The sequence below is a fragment of the Bos taurus genome, chromosome 7 (assembly GCF_002263795.3).
Source record: "Bos taurus isolate L1 Dominette 01449 registration number 42190680 breed Hereford chromosome 7, ARS-UCD2.0, whole genome shotgun sequence".
NCBI lineage: Eukaryota > Metazoa > Chordata > Mammalia > Artiodactyla > Bovidae > Bos > Bos taurus.
In genome coordinates, this window is record NC_037334.1 from 49118274 (window position 1) to 49139961 (window position 21688).

General features: G+C 44.6%; 1 protein-coding gene across 4 annotated transcripts in view; it reads right to left on the reverse strand.

Annotated features, from left to right (window-relative positions):
* The window catches only part of KLHL3 (kelch like family member 3), a 276969-nt gene that overhangs the window by 52877 nt on the left and 202404 nt on the right, over window positions 1-21688 (reverse strand). For all 4 annotated transcript variants that reach the window (XM_059888747.1, XM_059888748.1, XM_059888749.1 and 1 more), the window contains 2 exons: window positions 19921-20083; window positions 8516-8625 (listed from right to left, as the gene is read on the reverse strand). In XM_059888747.1, coding sequence (XP_059744730.1) covers window positions 8516-8625; window positions 19921-20083 — 273 coding nt within the window. The remainder of the gene's footprint in view (window positions 1-8515; window positions 8626-19920; window positions 20084-21688) is intronic.

Below are 21688 nucleotides of genomic sequence, written 5' to 3' on the forward strand. Positions count from 1 at the left end.
TTCCTTGAACTTAGATTACAGCCAGCTACTTTTCTCAGCCACATTACCAGTCTGTCTGCCCCCCAGATTGTAAGCTCTTTCCCCTTTTTTTGGCCATGCCTCGCAGCTTACAGGAACCCACCAGGGACTGAACCTGGGCCACAGCAGTGAAAGCTCAGAATGCTAACCACGGGCAACCAGGGAACTCCCCCAAAGTTCTTGAATGGTAATAACTAAGGGTCTCCCCATCAGGGTGGAGGTTCCTTAATAAAAAGCAGGGCAGCAGACATAGTCAGCTTCAAATCATAGAACCATCTACTGTAAATAAGCCTCAGTTTCCTCCTCTGCAAAATGGCCTTGTGAGTTGTAAGAATTAGAATGATGTGCAAAACAGTACTCTGGGCAAAAGAAGTCAGGCACAAAAGCATGCAAGATTCCATTTATACCAAGCTTAAAAGCTGATAAAACTGATCTATAAGAAGTCAAATAGTAGTTTGGCTTCTTGAAGTGGAGGTAGCGACTGGAAGGAAGACCTGGAGTTCTGTTTCTTGATCCGGATGCTGGCTTTGTAAAAGTTGAGCCGTGCACTTTTCATTTGCTCATGTCTCTGAGCTTACTGCAACATAAACACCTTTTTTAAAACAGTGTGTGAAATAATCACAGTGAGTAGTTAAGGTGGGTTTTTGGTCGTAGTGTGGTAGAATTCCAGTCACAGGTGCTTAGTGAACTGCGCTCTCAGAGGCGAAAAGTAAAAATGAGTATCACTGACTCAGGGGTCCAGGCCAGATCATTGTTTGCAGGCTGAGAATTTGGCAGGTCTAATGCTGACCTCAGAGTGTGGTAGGGCTGCCAAGAGCCCAGCCTAAGCACAGGATATACTTGCTTGGTCCCTGGATGGTGCCTTGGCAGCAAGCACTCAAGCTCAGCCTACTGGCCAGGGAGCGCCTGCCTGTACCCCAGACCCATCCCTGGAGAGGCCAGGAATTCAGACAGGAGGGCCCACAACACTAAAGATCCCAGGAGACAAGGTCCAATTCTTTCCAGGAAATACAATATCAGAATTTGGCCCCTGATGATAGTTTTAGGAGATAATAGTACATAAAATGTGATCATGCAGAAAGAAACAAATCTGTACTTCTCTTTCTAACACATACTTGACACTAATCTAATTTTTTGAAGAGATCCAACCAATTTCTTGCTGACCTATACCTGAAATGTGGGTCAGTTCTCTGTTAGTTCTCACTCTGAAAAGCCTCAACAGAGTTTCATAAGGAGTGGAAATCTTGAGAAGTAGAAACATATTTACCAGCAGAAAAAGCAAAGATTCAGAAAAGTCTAGTATCCAGAAATTCAGTGGTCAAACTGCAGTAGAACTTAGTCATATCCCTTCTCCTCACAGTATGTGTGTCCCAGAAGCTTGCTTACCCTGCCCCTGGGTCAACAAGGCTGCATGTGGTGAGAGCTGAACTTTGTGTCTCAAAGGGGATGCAAGAAACAGGCTATCTGCTCACAGGATTAGCTCTAGCCCCTGAGACACCTCCCATAGGAGAGACTCAGGTGACTAGGAGGGGCTTGCTTCTCTGCGTCATTCCTCTGCCTGAGCAAGGATGGGGGCGGGGACGTGATCACAAAGAACTACTGATTCTGTGATCCCTACCACATCCATTTGTCCTCTCTCAAATAACAGGAATTTTAAAACAAAAACTACAAGGAGGAAAAACAGGAGAGAAAATGGCAAAGATCCATGCCCCTGTCTGACCTCTAGTTCCCACATTTGTCCTTATTCTCTGGAAAAATATTAAAATTGTCCCCCTAATCTCAGCTGGCTCAGGGCAGAGTCCAACCACAGTCTGCCTTGTCACTTGTTCAGGAAATGTCTGCTGAGCACCTCCTAGCGTCTCCCAGGGCTCTGCGTCAGGACTGTGTGTGACACACGGATGGCTAAGGTACCCTCATAGCCCTCAAGGAGCTTGAGCATAGCAGAAGAGATGAGCCATGGGCAAAAGCAAGTGCTTATGAGGAAAAACAGCATCTGAGTTCTGGGAGAGGCCCAGATGGTGCTGGGGATGATGGACCAAAAGACAGCTACCAGCCTAGCTCCTGCCAGGCACAGGTCATGCCAACCACCCAGACCAACACAGGACCTGGGAACAGCTTCCCCTTGAGAAAGGCCCCAATCAATGGGTACATGTATCATCTTATTTCATCCCTAGAACAACACCATAAGATAGATACTATACTATCATCCAGAGAAAGCAATGGCACCCCACTCCAGCACTCCTGCCTGGAAAATCCCATGGACAGAGAAGCCTGGTGGGCCGCAGTCCATGGGGTTGCTAAGAGTCGGACACCATTGAGTGACTTCACTTTCACTTTTCACTTTCATGCATTGGAGAAGGAAATGGCAACCCACTCCAGTGTTCTTGCCTGGAGAATCCCAGGGACGGGGGAGCCTGGTGGGCTGCTGTCTATGGGGTCGCGCAGAGTCAGACACAACTGAAGCGACTTAGCAGCAGCAGCAGCAGCAGACTATCATCAACCCCCCTTTCACAGATGAGAAAACTGAGATTTAGAAGGGCTCTTCTATTCATTCATTCAACAAACATTTTTTGTATCTACCAAGGACCTGATGGGGAGAAGGCAATGGCACCCCACTCCAGTACTCTTGCCTGGAAAATCCCATGGATGGAGGAGCCTGGTACCTGGTAGGCTGCAGTCCATGGGGTCGCTAAGAGTCAGACACAACTGAGCGACTTCACTTTCACTTTTCACTTTCATGCATTGGAGAAGGAAATGGCAACCCACTCCAGTATTCTTGCTGGGAGAATCCCCATGACAGAGGAGCCGGCAGTTTGTGGGGTTGGAAAGAGTCAGACACGAATGATCTACTAAGCCCACAGCACACAAGGACCTGATGCCACTCTAGCAGTAACCATAGGACAGACAAAATTCCTGATTATTATGGTGTGTGCATTCTGGTAGGAGATAAGTAACTTGTTCAAGGTTGCTCAGCTTGTTAAAGTACTGGAGCCAGGATCGAATTCAGTTATTCTGGCTGCAGAACCTATACTTTCAAACTTCCAGCAAACAAGCTGTCTGGGCCCAGCCACAGACACTGAAAATCATCATTAATAGTAAAATACCACATTTCCTCTATTTCAAGATGCATAGTTGTAAGACACATCTGAAACCTGGCTGCATTTTATAATATATGTTGAAAGAAACTTGCAGGCTGCAAGTAGAGAAGTAAGCCATAATATAACTGATACTGCTGTTCAGGTTTGAATTTTGCTGAATACAGGTTATTTGACTGCCGATGCAACTGAATTTTCTGCAAATGCTAACATTAAATGAAGCTGGATTTTAACTTAACTGACGATCCCTAATACTGCTTTGAATACACTCAAAAAAATTTCGCTATAACACAATATTGCAAGAAAAAGCCATTGTGCGTGCAAGCAATTATGCCTATCACACAATGTGATTAAAAGGAGTAGAAATCACCAAATCTCCTGGAACAGATTACAGAATCTTCAAAGCTTAAAAGGCTGGCATTCAAATGACAAACACCTAATTGTCAAAGCTTCCAGCTATTAAATTTCCAGAAATAAGCAATCAATTAAGGAGGAAAAAACTTATGGGTTTTGCCAAAGAGAAAATATAGGCAAAATCCACTATTAATTAATAAGCCTCAAAATTACATGGCCAACCTTAAACATACCATGAGTAACATATTTTCTGAAAAGCATAACTCTGAAGTTACACATAATTTCTGAGACCCAAAAATGATACACAAAATCAATAATGTGAAAAACACATACACTCCAAACTGATTCTACAGAAAGGGCAACTCATATGTAAGCATATGAATAAATGAAAGCTACTACAGGCAAGTTTTAAGTGTATATATCATTGCCATGTTTCTGTTTCTGAAAAGATGCAGTTAACACCATGGTTTATTTTACCATTCAGTTCAGTTCAGTCGGTCAGTCGTGTCCGACTCTTTGCGACCCCATGAATTGCAGTACACCATGCCTCCCTGTCCATCACCAACTCCTGGACTTCACTCAAACTCACGTCCATCGAGTGGGTGATGCCATCCAGCCATCTCATCCTCTGTCATCCCCTTCTCCTCCTGTCCCCAATCCCTCTCAGCATCAGAGTCTTTTCCAATGAGTCAACTCTTCGCATGAGGTGGCCACAGTATTGGAGTTTCAGCCTTAGCATCAGTCCTTCCAAAGAACACCCAGGAGTGATCTCCTTTAGAATGGACTGGTTGGATCTCCTTGCAGTCCAAGAGACTCTCAAGAGTCTTCTCCAACACCACAGTGCAAAAGCATCAATTCTTCGGCACTCAGCTTTCTTCACAGTCCAACTCTCACATCCATACATGACCACTGGAAAAACCATAGCCTTGACTAGACAGACCTTTGTTGGCAACGTAATGTCTCTGCTTTTGAATATGCTATCTAGGTTGGTCATAACTTTGCTTCCAAGGAGTAAATGTCTTTTAATTTCATGGCTGCAGTCACCATCTGCAGTGATTTTGGAGCCCCAAAAAATAAAGTCTGACACTGTTTCCACTGTTTCCCCATCTATTTCCCATGAAGTGATGGGACCAGATGCCATGATCTTCGTTTTCTGAATGTTGAGCTTTAAGCCAACTTTTTCACTCTCCTCTTTCACTTTCATCAAGAGGCTTTTTAGTTCCTCTTCACTTCCTGCCATAAGGGTGGTGTCATCTGCATATCTGAGGTTATTGATATTTCTCCCGGCAATCTTGATTCCAGCTTCTGCTTCTTCCAGCCCAGCATTTCTCATGATGTACTCTGCATATAAGTTAAATAAGCAGGGTGACAATCTACAGCCTGGACGTACTCCCTTTCCTATTTGGAACCAGTCTGTTGTTCCATGTCCAGTTCTAACTGTTGCTTCATGACCTACATATAGGTTTCTCAAGAGGCAGCTCAGGTGGTCTGGTATTCCCATCTCTTTCAGAATTTTCCACAGTTTATTGTGATCCACACAGTCAAAGGCTTTGGCATAGTCAATAAAGCAGAAATAGATGGTTTTCTCGAACTCTCTTGCTTTTTCAATGATCCAGCAGATGTTGGCAATTTGATCTCTGGTTCCTCTGCCTTTTCTAAAGCCAGCTTGAACATCTGGAAGTTCACGGTTCACATACTGCTGAAGCAAGGCTTGGAGAATTTTGAGCGTTACTTTACTAGCGTGTGAGATGAGTACAATTGTGCGGTAGTTTGAGCATTCTATGGCATTGCTTTTCTTTGGGATTGGAATGAAAACTGACCTTTTCCAGTCCTGTGGCCACTGCTGAGTTTTCCAAATTTGCTGGCATATTGAGTCAAAATCGATAGCACTGCCATTTATCAATGGTACCTCCAAATAGAGAACTATGATAATTACAGTGATAGCTGCCATTTATTGAGCACCTACCAAAACTGTATTTTCATTTTTTAATCCGTTATCTCTAATCCTCAGGACAATTCTATAAGGGAGGCACTCGTAGTATTTCAGTTTTACAGGTAAGTAAATTATGGTTCAGAGAAACTAGTGACTTCTCAAGGTCATACAACCAGTAAGCATCAAGCTGAGTGTGGAACCAGTTCTGCCCACGTCCAAAACCCAAGTAGTTTCCAGGGGACTATAATGCCACCCCCCTACCAACAACCATCTCCACGTCTGTCCTGGCACAACAAGCATAGATAAGCCCTCACTTGAAGAAAATTTACTATGACCTCAGAACAGGATGGACCACCATGAATTTAAGATAGGAGGGTCTCCCTCTCAATTCAACACCCCTAAATTGATTCAAATCCTGCTGCTTATATGTCTGCTTTCATTTTCTCAAGCTACACTTGACATATGCTTGAGCAGGCCCTAAACTGGCCAACAGACCAACATTCATACACCGGTTAATTGGTTCATTCCTTCAAATTGTGCCAAGTTGGTAGCACAGTCCAGAGAAGACAGTACGGAGGCTTGGCAAAAAGTGAGGAAGGCCTCTCCATTTCTGAGGCTGGGGCAGGAAGAAGCCTGCAGAGGTGCTGTTCACATCAGCCAGCAGAAGCACAGATGTCCCTAAACCTAAAGGAGAGTTCAGCTTGTGGCAAGCACCTTCTGAGGATCCCTCTGAAGTCCAGGACTGCCCATAGTTCCAACCAACAACTGCTTTTCTTCTTGATCAAACTTTTGCAGGATGACAGGCAGGGCCTTGTGAATTTCACCGCATTCTCTGGACAGGTACCTTTTAATATCCAACATAAAATCCTCCTCAAGGGCTTTTCTTTGAATACTCCCTCAAGAAAGGGCCTAAAGCTTGAACACTAAGGGTGGACCAGGACAATACAATATTGCAAAGTAAAAAAATAATAATAAAAATTAAAAAAAAAATAAGATAAAATAAAACTTAAAAAAAAAAAAAAAAAAAACCCATTCTGCTAAAAAAAAAAAAGAAAGAAAGAAACATTTACTGAGCATCTCTGAGGACTGAGATGAGTAAGCGCGGGGTGTGTGTGTGTGTGTGTGTGTGTGTGTGTGTGTTCAGTCACTTCAGTAGTGTCTAACTCTTCGTGATGCTATGGACTGTAGCCAACCAGGCTCCTCTGTCCATGGGATTTTCCTGGCAAGAATACTGGAGTGGGTGGTCATTTCCTCCTCCAGGGGATCTTCCAGAACCAGGGATCAGACCCATGTCTCCTGCACTGTAGGCAGATTCTTTACCACTGAGCCACTGAAATCCCAAATAAGGTGTGGTCTGTACCATCTGGGAACTCACAGTGAGTGAAGGAGGTAAGACTGGCTAAGAACTAATTACAGTAAAAAGGAGAACAAGGTAAGTGTTTTCCTGGAACACAGAGGAGAAAATAATTAATTTCGGATGCCCAGTCAACAGTCAATTCAGTTAACATTGACTAGGCACCCACAAGATAACAGGTACTATAATAGGCATTTTACATACCTTACTTCTTTCAATCCCCACAACCACCCTGTGGAACATGCTCTATTACTTCCTACATTTCACAAATGAGGAAAGAGGTGGAGAAGCAAAGTCTCTTGCCCAACATCAAATCACTGATTTGTAAATACAAGAGATAAGATTTGGATTCCAGTGGCCAACACTCAAGTTTGTGTTATTTCCAGTGTAGTAGACTATACCTCCTGGAGTAAAGAATTCTTCCTGGTAGAAAAAGAATCTGAACTGTTTGGGAATTCAACTAGATGAAGAGCAAAGTAGAGAATATTCCTAGCATAATGGTTTACCAGGTGGCAGAGTGGTAAAGGATCCACCTGCCAATGTAGAAGAAACACGAGATGCAGGTTCTACAGCTGGGTTGGGAAGATCGCCTGGCAGAGGAAATGGCAACCCACTCCAGTATTCTTGCCTGAAAAACTCCATAGACAGAGGAGCCAGGCGGGCTATAGTCCATGGGGTCGAGAAGAGTGGGCACGACTAAGGGGCAATCCCTGTTGAATGGACAGGGTCAGAGATAAGGAAGGCTGGGAGGCAGGACAGATCAGCAGTCACAGGTCAGCTAAGCAGGGGCAGAAGTCACGCTTCCAGCACAAATGAAGAGGTGTGTGGTCAGTGAGTTAGAGGACTGGGTGTCAGGAGACCTTGGTTCTACTCTTGGCTTGGCTACCGCAAAACTGTGTGATTTCAGCAGTTCCTAACCCCTCTGTGGGGCTCGGTTTCCTCAGTAAAAATTCCAATATCCAACCAGTCCATTCTGAAGGAGATTAGCCCTGGGATTTCTTTGGAAGGAATGATACTAAAGCTGAAACTCCAGTACTTTGGCCACCTCATGCGAAAAGTTGACTCATTGGAAAAGACTCTGATGCTGGGAGGGATTGGGGGCAGGAGGAGAAGGGGACGACAGAGGATGAGATGGATGGATGGCATCACTGACTCGATGGACGTGAGTCTCAGTGAACTCCAGGGGTTGGTGATGGACAGGGAGGCCTGGCGTGCTTCGATTCATGGGGTCGCAAAGAGTCGGACACGACTGAGTGACTGATCTGATCTGATGTGATTGGAATTAGATGTTCCCCAAAGGTTGGCTGGGGCTTAAACACTGGATATTCACAAGAGGCCGTGTGGGACAGTGGTTAAGATCAAGTGACATGCAGACCAACTGAGTGAACAGACAGTTAATGCCTCTGAGTCTGTTTCCTTATCTGTAATGTGAGGACAACAGTGATGCCTGCCTCACAGGGCTGAGGTGAAGGCTGAACGAGCTGAAGAACATCAGACACTTAGCATAGGGCTTGGCAAACTGTAAAGGTTTAAGAAATGGAAGCCATTTTGAAGCCATCATCATCATCACCATTACATCTTCTTTAAAGGGTCCATAAAGCATATATAGTGATCATGGGCCAGAAAGTCTTTTTTAAGGGACAAAAAATATATAAACCTTTTTTTTTTTTTAAGTTGGAAAAGAGATCTCACTGAATCACAAGTCCTTCCCACAACCGCCTCATGAGAGAGGCTTCTGTTTCAAAGAGCGCCATGCCATACCTTCTCTTCTGAAGAAACGGTCAGCTTGTCACTGGATATCAAGCTGCACACCTGGTCCAGACTTAGGCTAAGAAATTCTTCCCCTAGCATCACCTCTGGAAAGTGCTGCTCTGTTCCAAAAAAAAAAAAAAAAAGCATAAGTTCAGAAAACAAAGTTATAACACGCTCCTGCCTATCCAGGAACCAAGGCCATGACAATCTGTGGGATTCAGAGCAGAGTCCTGGGAGCTCTGGGGGAGGCGGGAGGGAGAGAGAAAGGTAGACATCCTGGCTGGAGGGAAACCAGCCTTTTAATTCAGCAGTGAAGGCATCCCCCTGTGTAACCCTCTGTCCTGAACTTCATCACAGAGGAAAATTGGTCACTGAGTTGTGAGGTTGTATTTTTTCCATGCTCCATGAGATTAATAATGGTGCTGCAGAGAAACCTCGCAGGGGCCTGCCTATTTAATTGGGCTCATTTCCCCTCAAGGCACAGGCTGGCAGAGCTGCAGACGGTGCCCCCTGCCGCTCAGGCAAACAAAAGTGGGTCAGAACTGCTGCATGGCCAAAGTCTCTGGGGGTTCTGGTAGGAAGTCAGCACTAGAAGCTTGGCAGAAGGCTTCATCCCTTCCTGCCCAAGTCAAGCCTGTTATCTCTGGTTCACAAGAAGGCTCAACTAAGCTTCTGTCTGGGTGTGGCGGCAACACAGCTGCCAAGACCACTGCTGGGAATGGTCCACAGTGGCCAGGCCTTCCAAGGCTGTAATATAGAGAGGAGTTTGGGACAATGAGAATGAGATAAATCTCAAAGCCCCAAGGGCCACATGAGGGAAATGCCAAGGACAATTCTGACCCTGACATTCTCCCAGGCCACCATCCTGCTATTACAGAGGCAGTGAGAGATACCAGGGAAAGAGCAGGCACTTCCGAAAGAAGGAATCTAGATTCAAGTCCCGGCTGTGTCACTTAAGAGCTGTGTCCTGTGGCACCACTATCCTCATGTGTACAATGGAGATAAAAACCATGTCTCCCTCCCTCCCATGCTCTGATGAGAAAGGAATTGAGAACATGCTTTGCAAGCTGCTTCAAGGTGAACCAGCCCAAGGGCTGACAACTCCGGGTGCAAGAGTCTCTGGAGGTTACAGGGTCCTCTGTCATTTGCCCCAGACTTTGCTCCTTCCTCAGGTCTCACAACCCTGCACCATCACCCCAGGAGCACCTGAGCTCTTTGCCCTCCAGACCTTTCCCCTTCTTCTCTGGTGGTCCTGCTCTAGCCTGAGAGCTTCTTGGATAATTCCAGAAGCCCCACCCACACCCCCACCAACTTGGTCTGGCTTGCCCCTGGAGTGAGATTCCGAGTGCCTCCATGCCTGGGAGGCCATGCTGAAACATCAACTCTGCCACAGCTGCACAAGGAAAATGAAAATCAAAGCATGCTAATCACACTCATCAACTTCTTAAAAACCAAACAAAGAACTTAAGGTTTAAGCCATTTCTTGTAAAAATCATTTTGAACTTTATATGTTGAAAGAATTTCAGATCCAAACAATTCCCATATACCCTTCATCCAGAGTCCCTAAATGTCAATATTTTACTCTCAAAGTCTGAGTTATAAATAATCTTTTCCATGTCTCATTGGGCAAAAAAGGCTCCCCACTTGCTCTCCACTAGCTTAATAATATAACTGAAGCCACAGTTAAAGCTTGCCCATCCTGAGGCTCAGGGATGTTTGTACATAACAACACAAAGTTAAAAGTCAGATCCGTTACAGATGGAAGCAACTGTCACAACATAAGAAGTTGGTCTTTCTTCTCTACACATCAATAGAAAAAAAATCTTTTGTTAAAGTGTAGATTTTAAGTATGAGATTCAACTATCTAACTTTCAGAATATTTAAGACTGTAGTTATTTTTTTAAGTATCCATTCTTAAAGATTTTTACATAAAAGTGAACATCCCATTTCTTTGGATGATGGGAATTCATTCTTGGCCTGGAGGCTTGGAAAGTAACAGGATTCTCCTTATACACTCTTCTGGCCCAAGAAGTCTTTGGACCAGTCGCCAGATGCATTGACAACATACAAAAAATAGCAGAGAGAAAAACTGACCAAGTGTAGGGCAGGGAGTTCCTGCGGACCAGCCATGGCTGAGCTCAGCAGGGGAAGCAGGCCAGCCAACGCCAACATCTCTGTGTCCCAGAGCCATACCATAGAAAAAAAAAAAAAAACTAACATTCAGAAGAGGGAAAAGAATAAGAGGAGGTGTAAGAGGAGGTGAGGAAGTAAAATTCTGAGGTTTAAGAAATTCTTCATCAGAGCTCAGAAAGCCAAGAGATAAACTTGGGTTTTGAAAAGGAAGAAAATGGAAGTGCGATGATGCATATCCTAGACGACTTGGTGGACAAACAAGAAGTACTCAAAGATAAAGCAAGGCAAAAAGTAGTCAGCCCTCCGCACTTCCGTATCTCTCACACCCTGGGGCATCGCAGCATGGGAGTCTGGGTCCCATCTCTCTGAAGTTGGCTGCTTCTTTGCCCATCTGGAACCTCCCACTGAAATCCCTTCAGAAATCCTCCCAGGAAGCAGCGTCTGGTGGGTAGGAGACAACAAGGGAGGTGTTGGACAGGAGCTTCTCTCACTCGGGGCTGGCACACCCAGAGACCAAGGAGACTTGCCAGGCATGATCAGGACACAAAGAAGGGCCCAGAAACTCCTTCCCTTCTCCCTTCAGCCTGGGACACAGCGCTGAGCCCCAGAGGAGACCCCTTTCTGTTAGCAACACTCAAGACACAACAGGGTAGAAAAAACAGGAACAGGCTCCTCTGGCTAACTCAGTTTCCTGGGAAACAGGAGTTGCCCAGAAGACTCTGTACTCAGGTCAGCGCTCTTCTCAGGCACTTCCTAGAAAGAACCCACTCTGTTCCCGCAAGATACACCTTGAGAATCAGCTTCTGCCTTTAACACTTGTTTGGAAATTTTTTAAATTTCTTTTGCTTTCCTGTTAGTGTATTAACGGAGAATGTAGTGACTAATTGGCTAACAGTCAGAAGACCTGGGTTTACCTAGCTCCACCTCTTACAGTCCCTTTTCAGGCTCTGACTTCATTAATCATAAAAGGGGACCATAAAGCCTGACCTCGATCTCCAGGTTGCTCTGAAGTTCAAAAATGGTAACATATATTAGCCTACTTTGAGATCTATAAGAAACTCTTTAGAAATGAAGGAGAAACAGCACGTGCACGTGTACCCGCATGACGAAGCCCAGTTCTGCAGGCAGCACTGCTCTCAACGGAGAAGCCATTTCCACAGCATCAGTCATCCTTTGAGACTGCAGGACCTGCCAGTGAGGCTGTGGCCTCAAAGGTCTCAGAATCCCACTTTAATTCCACTGAGTTCCACAAACTTTCTAGTGATATAAGTATTGAATTTCCTAAGGGTGGAGTTTTCTCATCCATTAAATGGAGCTAATAATAGCACTTAACTCATAAAGGTGTGATGGGCATTAGATAAAATATATGCACAATAATTCCCATTTCCTGAGACCACTGCAAGTGCTCAATAACTGTTCATATGTTATGGGCCAAAAGCAGTGTTTCTTCAAAAGGGAAGAAAATAGAGCTGATGTCTACAAGGAGACAACTGGCTTACAAAAGGGTAACACAAGACACCAGTGACTTCAACCCGAAGTCCACAGGGCCATGCCAGGAAACACACTCCACATTCAATAAAAGAAGGCCAATTCAGAGCATATCTAGAAAACAGCAACAGCTCAGTCTAGCTAGGGCCTAGGCTGTATCTTCATTCATCTAACAAATACGTACAGAGCCTCCACCAAGTATGGGGAACTGTGCCAGGCTCCCGGGGAGGTAGAGAGGCAGGCAAGGCTCAATCTTGGGGGACAGGTGGAATGTGCAAGGGCATAGCATCTTTGAACCACAGGCAAGCCCCGTGAAAGGGATTCTCCAAAATAAACTTTCATCTTATCTAAACTTATCTAAACTTTTCTTATCTTCTTGCTTTTTTCCCCTTTAGGGAGGAGTGTAAACAAACAAACAAACAAACAAAAAAAGTTAATTAGTATCTGGTTAGGAGTTCCAATTAACCAGGCTTTGCTACAAGTAGCAAACACTGTCTAAGATGTAAGTTTTAGAGACACTGCATTGGGAAAGATCCTCAGTGTTCTCCCTACTTGCTGCAAGTAATAATAATTTTTTTTCTCCAGCAAAAAAAAAAGTCCAAATTTTGATTAATGAAACATAACGGAACTGTTCCTGCCTATTTGGATGAGAAATTATAGAGAAGATGAGGGGCACCAGACAATTGTAAATCCTTTCCCCACCAAGCAACATAAATATATCTTCCCAGTGTGGAAAGGATAAGGAAACTGGGTGGCACATTCCCAGGAAAGGGGGACTAGCTGGGTCTTTTTAAAAAAGCATGCCTGGACAAAGTTAAGGGCTTTTCCTAAAAACAGCTAACATACTAGGTATTTTACATATATTATGTCACTTATATCTTCCAAAAGCCCAGCTGAAGCGAATATCAATATCTCCACTTTACAGATGAAGAAATGGAAGCCCAGAAAGCCTAAGTCATGATCTCAGTATCACATGGCAGTAAGTGGTAGAGCCTGGTATTGAACTAATGCTATCTATATAGCCCTCCAGCTTTCTTTTGACTAGTGTTGGCATGATGTTGTTTTCTCCATCTTTACTTGTCACTGACTATGAATCTTCATAATTAAAGTGGGTTTCTTGTACACACACAAAAAAATAAACTAATGCTATCTATACATAATAACAAATATTCTGATAAGAATCTTAGTTTCCAAAATAATAAAAGCCTGTCCTAAGCAGGCTATTTTGGTAAAATCAATATAGACATCAGAACATCCTAAGAATCCCTTAGGGATACTGCAGAGAGAGAAAGAAAATATGAATCTAACTATATTTCTTTTAAAAAAAACAATCTTAGAGTAGTAGTGTTTCAAACATTTTGGCATCAGAGCCGGGTTCAAATTTCAGACCCTTGGATAGAAATCTTTCCCTAACCCACCTATCAGGCTAGATGACGTGATATTCTTCTGTGTTCCCAAAGTCACCAAGATAAGAAATTAAAATCACAGTGCTCATCAACCCACCTGAGGTCCTTCTCTCATACTGGGACGATGACCCCCATGAGGGGAGGCTCTGTCTCATTTGAGTCTGTCTTGCTTGAATGTGAATCCTCAGTGTCTGCAGATATCAAGCTCTGAAAATACCATGCTTCCCTTCCCATGCTTCTTCAAGACTTCCTAGGCCTCAGGCAACCTCTCAAGCAAGTCCCAAGTCCATTCCTCCCTCTTGATGGTGTGAAATAAACCTAAAGCTTTGATCAGGTTTATCTAAACTACAAGCCCAGAACAAATGGAAGTGATAACTCATCTATGACTTCTTTGACCTGCAGAGATGAGATGAACCCAGTTATTCCGGGGCCAGCGGCCCAGCAAACAGGTATGAGTGAGTGCCTCTGAATGGAACCACTTATCAGGCCCCAGGATTTGCTAATGAAAGGTGGACACATAAACAGAATCAAAACATTTTAGTAGGGTTTTAAAAAAACAGAGCTACTTTAAATCTCTCTCCCCTACCCTCTATTACTCTATTTTTGGAGAGCAGAGGTAAGCTTTCTTGATCAGTTCTTGGCTTTCAGGGCCCATAGTTTCCTTGCTCCAGGGAGAAAGCTCAGCTGCCACAGAGAATAACACAGATTTACCTGACTACTTCCCACAAGGGCTACAACCACCAGCCCTCAGACTCTAATTTTCACTGCCTCCATTCTCCCTGTGATGGTGGGATAAGAGCTCTCTTGCCATGCTGACTTAATTCCAGAAGTGTATGTACTGTACCTCCCCTTGCTATCATACACACAGAGCAAAGGGCTGTATCAAAACTGCCCAGTTATCAGTGTTGTTGATTCAACAACAGAGTTCCCTGTTCTCCAGAGAATGGAAGGAACAGGGAAGTCTCCTAAAATTCCCAGGAGAACAACTAACAATAAAAACTACCACACTAATGCTTCATTTGCCACCTTCAAGGCAGAAGCAGAAAATCAAGGGGAGGCAGAAGTGAGGCAGCGGCCATGGGCAGAGAGGCTGAACTGGCCTGTGGAGTTGTGAAAACAAACTGTGGGATCAGAGCACAGGCCCTGGAGTCAGGCAGCCTCTTCGTGAATCCTGGCATTGCCACTCACAAACTGTGATCTGGAGCAAGTTACTAAATTTCTCCAAGGTTTCGTTTCTTCATCTGTAAGTTAAGAAAGTAATAACTACCTCTTACAGTTTTGAAGTGTGTAGCACCTTGCCTGGTACCTTGCAAGTGTTCAGAAATGGCAGAAACTTCCACCGTGACCATCACCATCATCATTATCTTATGATGCCAAGCTGGAGGCAGCAATTTCACCAGATAACCCTCACTAAGTCAGAGGGTTGTGTTTTTTCAAGTGCTTTGTCGAAGTTTTTTGCTGTCTTTAGTTTAATCACTTCATTCCATGGTCTTAAATGCCTCAATCAATCGAAAAAAGGCCATTTCTCTCCACAAACATGTGAAATTCAATGGTTTTTCCATTCCATGGCTGGGTGGTTTCAGCTCAGCTTTGGCATGCTGATGTAAACACATTGTTCAAAGAATTTTAATTGCCATTTCATTAATAGGGTCCCATTAATATCCCTCTCAACTAGCTCTGCTCATGGCCCAGGCATGGTCATCCAATTACCAAACAACAAAATCCCCATAAACCTTGGCCCATGCCTCTGAAGTTAAAGATTAAGCAGTCCCTGCAAACAATAACAGTGAGATATAAGAAACAGGCTATGCAAAATATGAGGGTCCTTTTCCCAATTATCTCGTACTCAGAAGAACTATGACATCAGCAGCTGGGGGCAAGGGTCTTCCCCGGCCCAGTCAGCTTTTAACTACGGGACTCACCCTTCCCCAGCCCAGCATAACTTACATCACAGCAAAAATATGGGGGCATAACCCTAAGGGGGAAACTGGACCCAGAGGAAGCAGAAAGGACTACCACAGGAAGAAGAGACAGGCCCATTACAAACAGGAAATCAACCACGCAGTTAGGTGGAAAGAGCTGGTACTCCAGCCCCCAGAGTCACGCTGTGCCCTCCTTCGCCCCGGGGGGCTGAAGACTAATCAGAAGGCAGTTGTCAACCTTAAAAATAGTTACTCTTTCTAGACAGCAATTTGGCAGTATCTTTTAATGTGTACTCTCTACGAGCTACTTTGTGCTATATACTAAGACGGCACTCTACAAGCACAATTTCACGGTTACTTACATACCAGCGAGTATACTCCAAAACATTACGTACAAGAATTACTGTTAAAGCATTTGATGTAAAAGAAAAAAAAAAAAAAACTAGTAACATTAATGTTCATTAAGAGAGGACTGGTTAACTAAATTATAGTTCATTATAGTTCATCCCTATGATGCAGCAGACAAAAAGAGTAAGAACAGCCATACACAAAAGTCTGGAAAGAACTTCAAGATATTGCACTAGGTTAAAAAAAAAAAGCATAATGAGTACAAAAGTCTTCTATTTGTGTAAGTTAAAAAGTGTAATATATACATATCTTGTAGGGATATCCAAGACAGTTCCCTGCTCCCTTGAGAGGACCTGAGAGATCAACTGTGTATTTCATACCTTTGATCTTGTTTGAAATTTTTATCATGGATACAAGTTGCTTTTATTGAATACATTCTCTAAAGTTTTAAAAACAGTGGTATAGAAATATGCCTGCTAACATGGAAAGATGTTCAGAATATACTGCTAAGATTTTTTGGGCTGGAAAATATATATGTGGAATGAGAGACAGGGGAAGCTGTACACTAGGGTGCTGCCCATGACACCCTCTGGATAGGATTGTGGGGCCTTTCCTGCAATAATCACAGATGGTTGTATATTAAGATAGCAACAATAATAAGCACAGAAAGTTCATCTTAGAAAAGGAGCACGAACAGAATTCAGAGGCAGTTTGGGGTTGTGGACAGGCGAAGGCAGAGGCCAGCTGGCCAGAGATAGGGAAGAAGTGGAAGGCAGACATACCCAGCTGTGCATATGTATACAGAGGAGCCACCATCAGAAGCTCCAGAAATGGTCCTTCTCCCGCAAAGCGCATGCAGTCTTCAGCAGGGATCGTGGTGTTGACCCGAGGAGTCCCGTCTCTCCACCAGGTCCCGTGGGGCTCTGAGGCTCTCTTGCCACAGACGGCATGAACAGCTGGGAGGATCCAGGGCATGGCCCTATGGTGGCACCTACTTCTGCAGGAGGCTCTCCTACCTGTCCCTCCCACACCGACCCCAATCCCCTAAACCATGCTGAAAACAAAGCAGGAGGAGCAACCTCCCATCAGGGAGAAAAGCAAACAGGCCTAGGGTCACTCAGCTCCAAAGTGTTGGCTGGTGTGATCCCTGATCTGGAGGGTCTCCTTGTAGTCTGTGGGCTCAGATACCTCCTGACTCAAGGCATGGGGCCATGGAAGCCTGTAACCACACGGGGCAACACTGCCCCTTGTGTGTGTGATTCTGGTCAGTACCCACATGCCCACACTTAAATGGGCGAGACAGCAGCTCTGTCTCAGGAGGCAGCAATGGCAGAGCCGCCAGGCTCCATCTAAGTTCAGGGGGTGCAAGACCAAAGTCACAAAGCAGGCCCACAGCGGTGGCTGAGTGCAATGGAGTAAGCACAGATTAGCCTTGTTTTTCTTCTCTATATACCACACAAGGTGAAGTCTTAACTTCACACTGCTTCTTCTAATGTCTCTTCATCATAGTCTTATGACCTCTGTATTATCACACCACCTTAAAAATATGATTTTTATCTTCCCAGTTTCACCCAGATGAGGGCTACAAAGAAAGCTATCCTGGAGCAGGTCCCAGGTTCCCCGGAAGGCCTGCACAACAGGGAGGAGGCTCTCAGCCTGCAGTCACACTGACCGAGCCAGAGAAGGAGGAGGACTCACGCATGCCGTGAGGGGCAGCTTCCCAACACGGAAGAGAAGACATCCACGCCTCACTTTCCCACCCCAAGATGACTAAACACCCCGCATCTAGCAGAGACAGCTGGCCATCTGTCTACAATGTCTGGTTGTTGGAATCTGGTAACTGCATGGCACAGACTTTGAGGTTCACACTTCTGATGGAAAATGCCAGCACTAGCCACCAACACTCCACAGTTTCTGATTCACAGGGCCACCCTATGTCCAAGCTGGGCCTGGAAGCCACAGAACAGAGTAGTTATAAACATAGCTCTGGAGTAAACACTGTCTGGGTTTGAATCCTGTCTCTGTCTCTTCTAACTAACCCCAACAAATGACTTCACCCCTCTGCGCTTTACTTTCCTCAGCTACTGTATGCTTTAAATGAACATAAAATGCTTAGTCTAGGATGTGACCCAAAGTGAAAGCTCAGTAAACACTAGCTGAGAGTCATCCACCATGACACTGCACACACACATGTAGAGCACACACCCACGATGCTGCGGAACCACATCACCATGCCCTCAGGATCAGGGAGCACCAAAACCACAACGTGCTCCAAACCGCCTCCTTCCCACTCTCCCACAGGTGAGTCTCACCATCAGACAGGGAGAAGGGCAAGGGAGAAAACAAAGATTCTGAAAGTGGAGGGAAGTCAGGACACAAGACCTAGGAGCCTTTGTTAAATGTGGGGAGTTCAATACACAGCCCAAACCTCTGATGCCCTCATGAGCCAACTACAAAAGGGTGTGATACGTGCTGTGTATGGATGCAAGCATGCACACTCTAGAGAGAGGACTGGGGAGGTGAGACAGAGACCTCCTGGCATCTAAGCATTCTCCCTTCACCTCTGCACCAGCAGATGTCCACACACTGACCTCAGCCTCAGTTAAGCCTTCAGCTTTTGCTGAAGCAAAGTCTGTGCACATCCCTCAAGAGTGGCTAGACTAGAGAAGGCTGGACTAGTGACCACTCCCTGAGAACAGAAAGGAGGTAGGGTATCAAGCCAGGTAATACAGGCACAGGAGGGACAGCAGAGAAACAGGAGAGTCAAGGATTACGGTCAGAAAGAGTCAGAAGAACTCAGCATTAGGCAGACTGGGGAATGTCCTTCACAAAAATCATCATTATTGACATCCTAACGTCTGGTCCTATTTGTGTCCTCAGAAACAGACCTCAAGAAGTGAGAGTCTGTATAGGCTCCTGGGGTCTTGATCAGAGCAAAAAGAGGATGCTGAAAAACAGAAGAAATGCTTGTTGACTTGTGGACCAAGGGGCTAACACAATGCAGGGAGCTGGCATGTGAGCAGCTAGCAGGCCCTCAGTTAACTCCCAGACATTGGCTTCCTGAACAGGAGACAGAACAGACAGCAGCCATGCCAGCACTTGGGCAGGGGAAGAATGAGAGGTTTTACTGCAAGGGAAGGAGGTGGCCATGACTAGATCTATCAATTCATATGACCAGACCTGTTTCCTAGGTCACTCATGACCTTCATCCTCAAATCACTACTCCCTATAAAAAATCACAGGATGATAGGCTCTAGTGAGGAGAATGTCTCCAAAAAAAATAAAATGGACTCAACAGATTATCTGATGTACTGAGAAGACTGTTCAGTGTACCTGTCTTATAAGAGTTAGTGATCATAATACTGTGTAAAAGAAAAAGCATCTATTCACTGCCTTACTAATTAAAACAAAAGTTTTCTGATAAAAAACCAATTATAACTTAGCTCAACTGTAGAAATGATACAGAAGAATAAAGAGAGGGGAACAGTGAATGTATATGAGGGGACATCTATGAAAGTGCAGTTATTCTTCTGTGAGAAGTCAACAGACAACATCTAAAACTAATAAACCCCAAACCAGTCGTATAACATTTTATTTACAGCAAGAGAGGTAAATATCAGATGAAGCAACTTTTGGCTGAATCAGCACCTGTATTTTAATTCTTTCAGAAAGGCAAGTGAGTGGCTCTAGAGAGCAAGACTTGGGGTGGAAAAACAGCAGGAGACTCTTATCATTATGAGACTTGCAACATTATTTGACTTTTCAAATGGTGTTCACAGAACACTTTGATCAAAATAGAAATTTTCCTAAACAAAGATTATTTCAAGACCTAGTTGAAATTATTCTTCCCCCACGAAGTCTTCTCAGATCTCCTTCTTCTTCTCTCATGAAAATTACTGTCTGAACTTTTCATCTGGCAATTAGTCATATTCCACTTGGCACTGAGCTGAACTCCCCTATTGTTAATTATCTTTCCACCTGTGTCTTATCTCCTTGACTAAATCGTAACTGCTTCTCAGTAGAACACACTAGCCTCATAATCTTTGAGGAGTCCACCACAGACCAGGTTATTAAATTCACAGGCTTGGAAAGGTGCAGCTACATTGTTCCCCATTACCTGCGTAAGCATTGGCCTGCTGCAGCAGGTCAGTGCAGGTATGCACGTCTGCAAAAGCGCGGATGCCCAGGCAATTGGTGGGATGCAACTGAGACTGCAGGAAGTCACAGCAGTTCTGACGAACATCCATGAGCTGTAGCAAGCTGGCGGCTGGGAGCAGCACCTGGAAGAGAAGGTGACATTCTGAGTAGCAGGATCCCACCACCAAGGTCTCATCTCCCCAAAGCGGTGCTCTAATCAGACCACGGCCAGGCTCAAGGCCTTTGCATGGCTCTCCACTGCCTGCCCAAGTAAGTCCAAACTTCCCAGCCTGGCCTTTGAGGCAACCCCAGCCTGAGTTTCCGCTACTCTCCACTGCATGGACCCTTTTTTGTTGTTCGGTTGCCAAGTTGTGTCCAACTCTTCATGACCCCATGGACTTCAGCACATCAGGCTTCCCTGTCCCTCACCATCTCCCAGAGTTTGCCCAAGCACGTATCCATTGAACTGGTGATGCCATCCAACCATCTCATCCTTTGTCGCCCCCTTCTCCTCCTGCCTTCAATCTTTCCCAGCATCAGGGTCTTTTCCAATGAGTCAATTCTTCGCATCAGGTGGCCAAAGTACTGGAGTTTCAGCTTCAGCATCAGTCCTTCCAATGAACACCCAGGACTGATCTCCTTTAGGATGGACTGGTTGGATCTCCTTGAAATCCAAGGGACTCTCAAGAGTCTTCTCCAACACCACAGTTCAAAGGCATCAATTCTTGGGTGCCCGGCTTTCTTTATAGTCCAAATCTCACATCCATACGTGACTACTGGAAAAACCACAGCTTTGACTAGATGGACCTTTGTTGGCAAAGTAATATCTCTGATTTTTAACATGCTGTCTAGGTTGGTCATAACTTTTCTTCCAAGGAGTAAATGTCTTTTAATTTCATGGCTGCAGTCACCATCTGCAGTGATTTTGCAGCCCCCAAAAATAAAGTCTCTCACTGTTTCCCCATCTATTTGCCATGCAGTGATGGGACAGATGCCATGATCTTAGTTTTCTGAATGTTGAGTGTTAAGCCAACTTTTTCACTCTCCTCTTTCACTTTCATCAAGAGGCTCTTTAGTTCTTCTTCACTTTCTGTCATAAGGGTGGTGTCATCTGCATATCAGAGGTTACTGATATTTCTCCCGGCAATCTTGAGTCTAGCTTGTGCTTCATCCAGCCCAGCATTTCTCATGATGTACTCTGCATATAAGTTAAACAAGCAGGGTGACAGTATACAACCTTGATGTACTTCATTCCCAATTTGGAAACACTCTGCTGTTCCATGTCCAGTTCTAACTATTGCTTCCTGACCTGCATACAGATTTCTCAACAGGCATGTCAGGTGGTCTGGTATTCCCATCTCTTGAAGAATTTTCTACAGTTTGTTGTGATCCACACAGTCAAAGGCTTTGGCATACTCAATAAAGCAGAAGTAGATGTTTTTCTGGAACTCTCTTGTTTTTTGATGATCCAACGGATGTTGGCAATTTGATACTGGTTCCTCTGCCTTTTCTAAATCCAGCTTGGACATCTCGAAGTTCACAGTGAGGCTAAGGCCCTTATAAGAAGAAAAATACATAGCAGAGTTCTCTCTCTCTACCATACAAGGACACAAGGAGAAGGTGGCCTTCTGCAAACTGGTAAGCTAGCCCTCACAAGAAACTCAATCAGCTGGAACCCAGATCTAGCACCTACAACATTGTGAGAAAATTAGTTTCTGTTGTGTAAGCCACCCACTCTGTGGTATTTT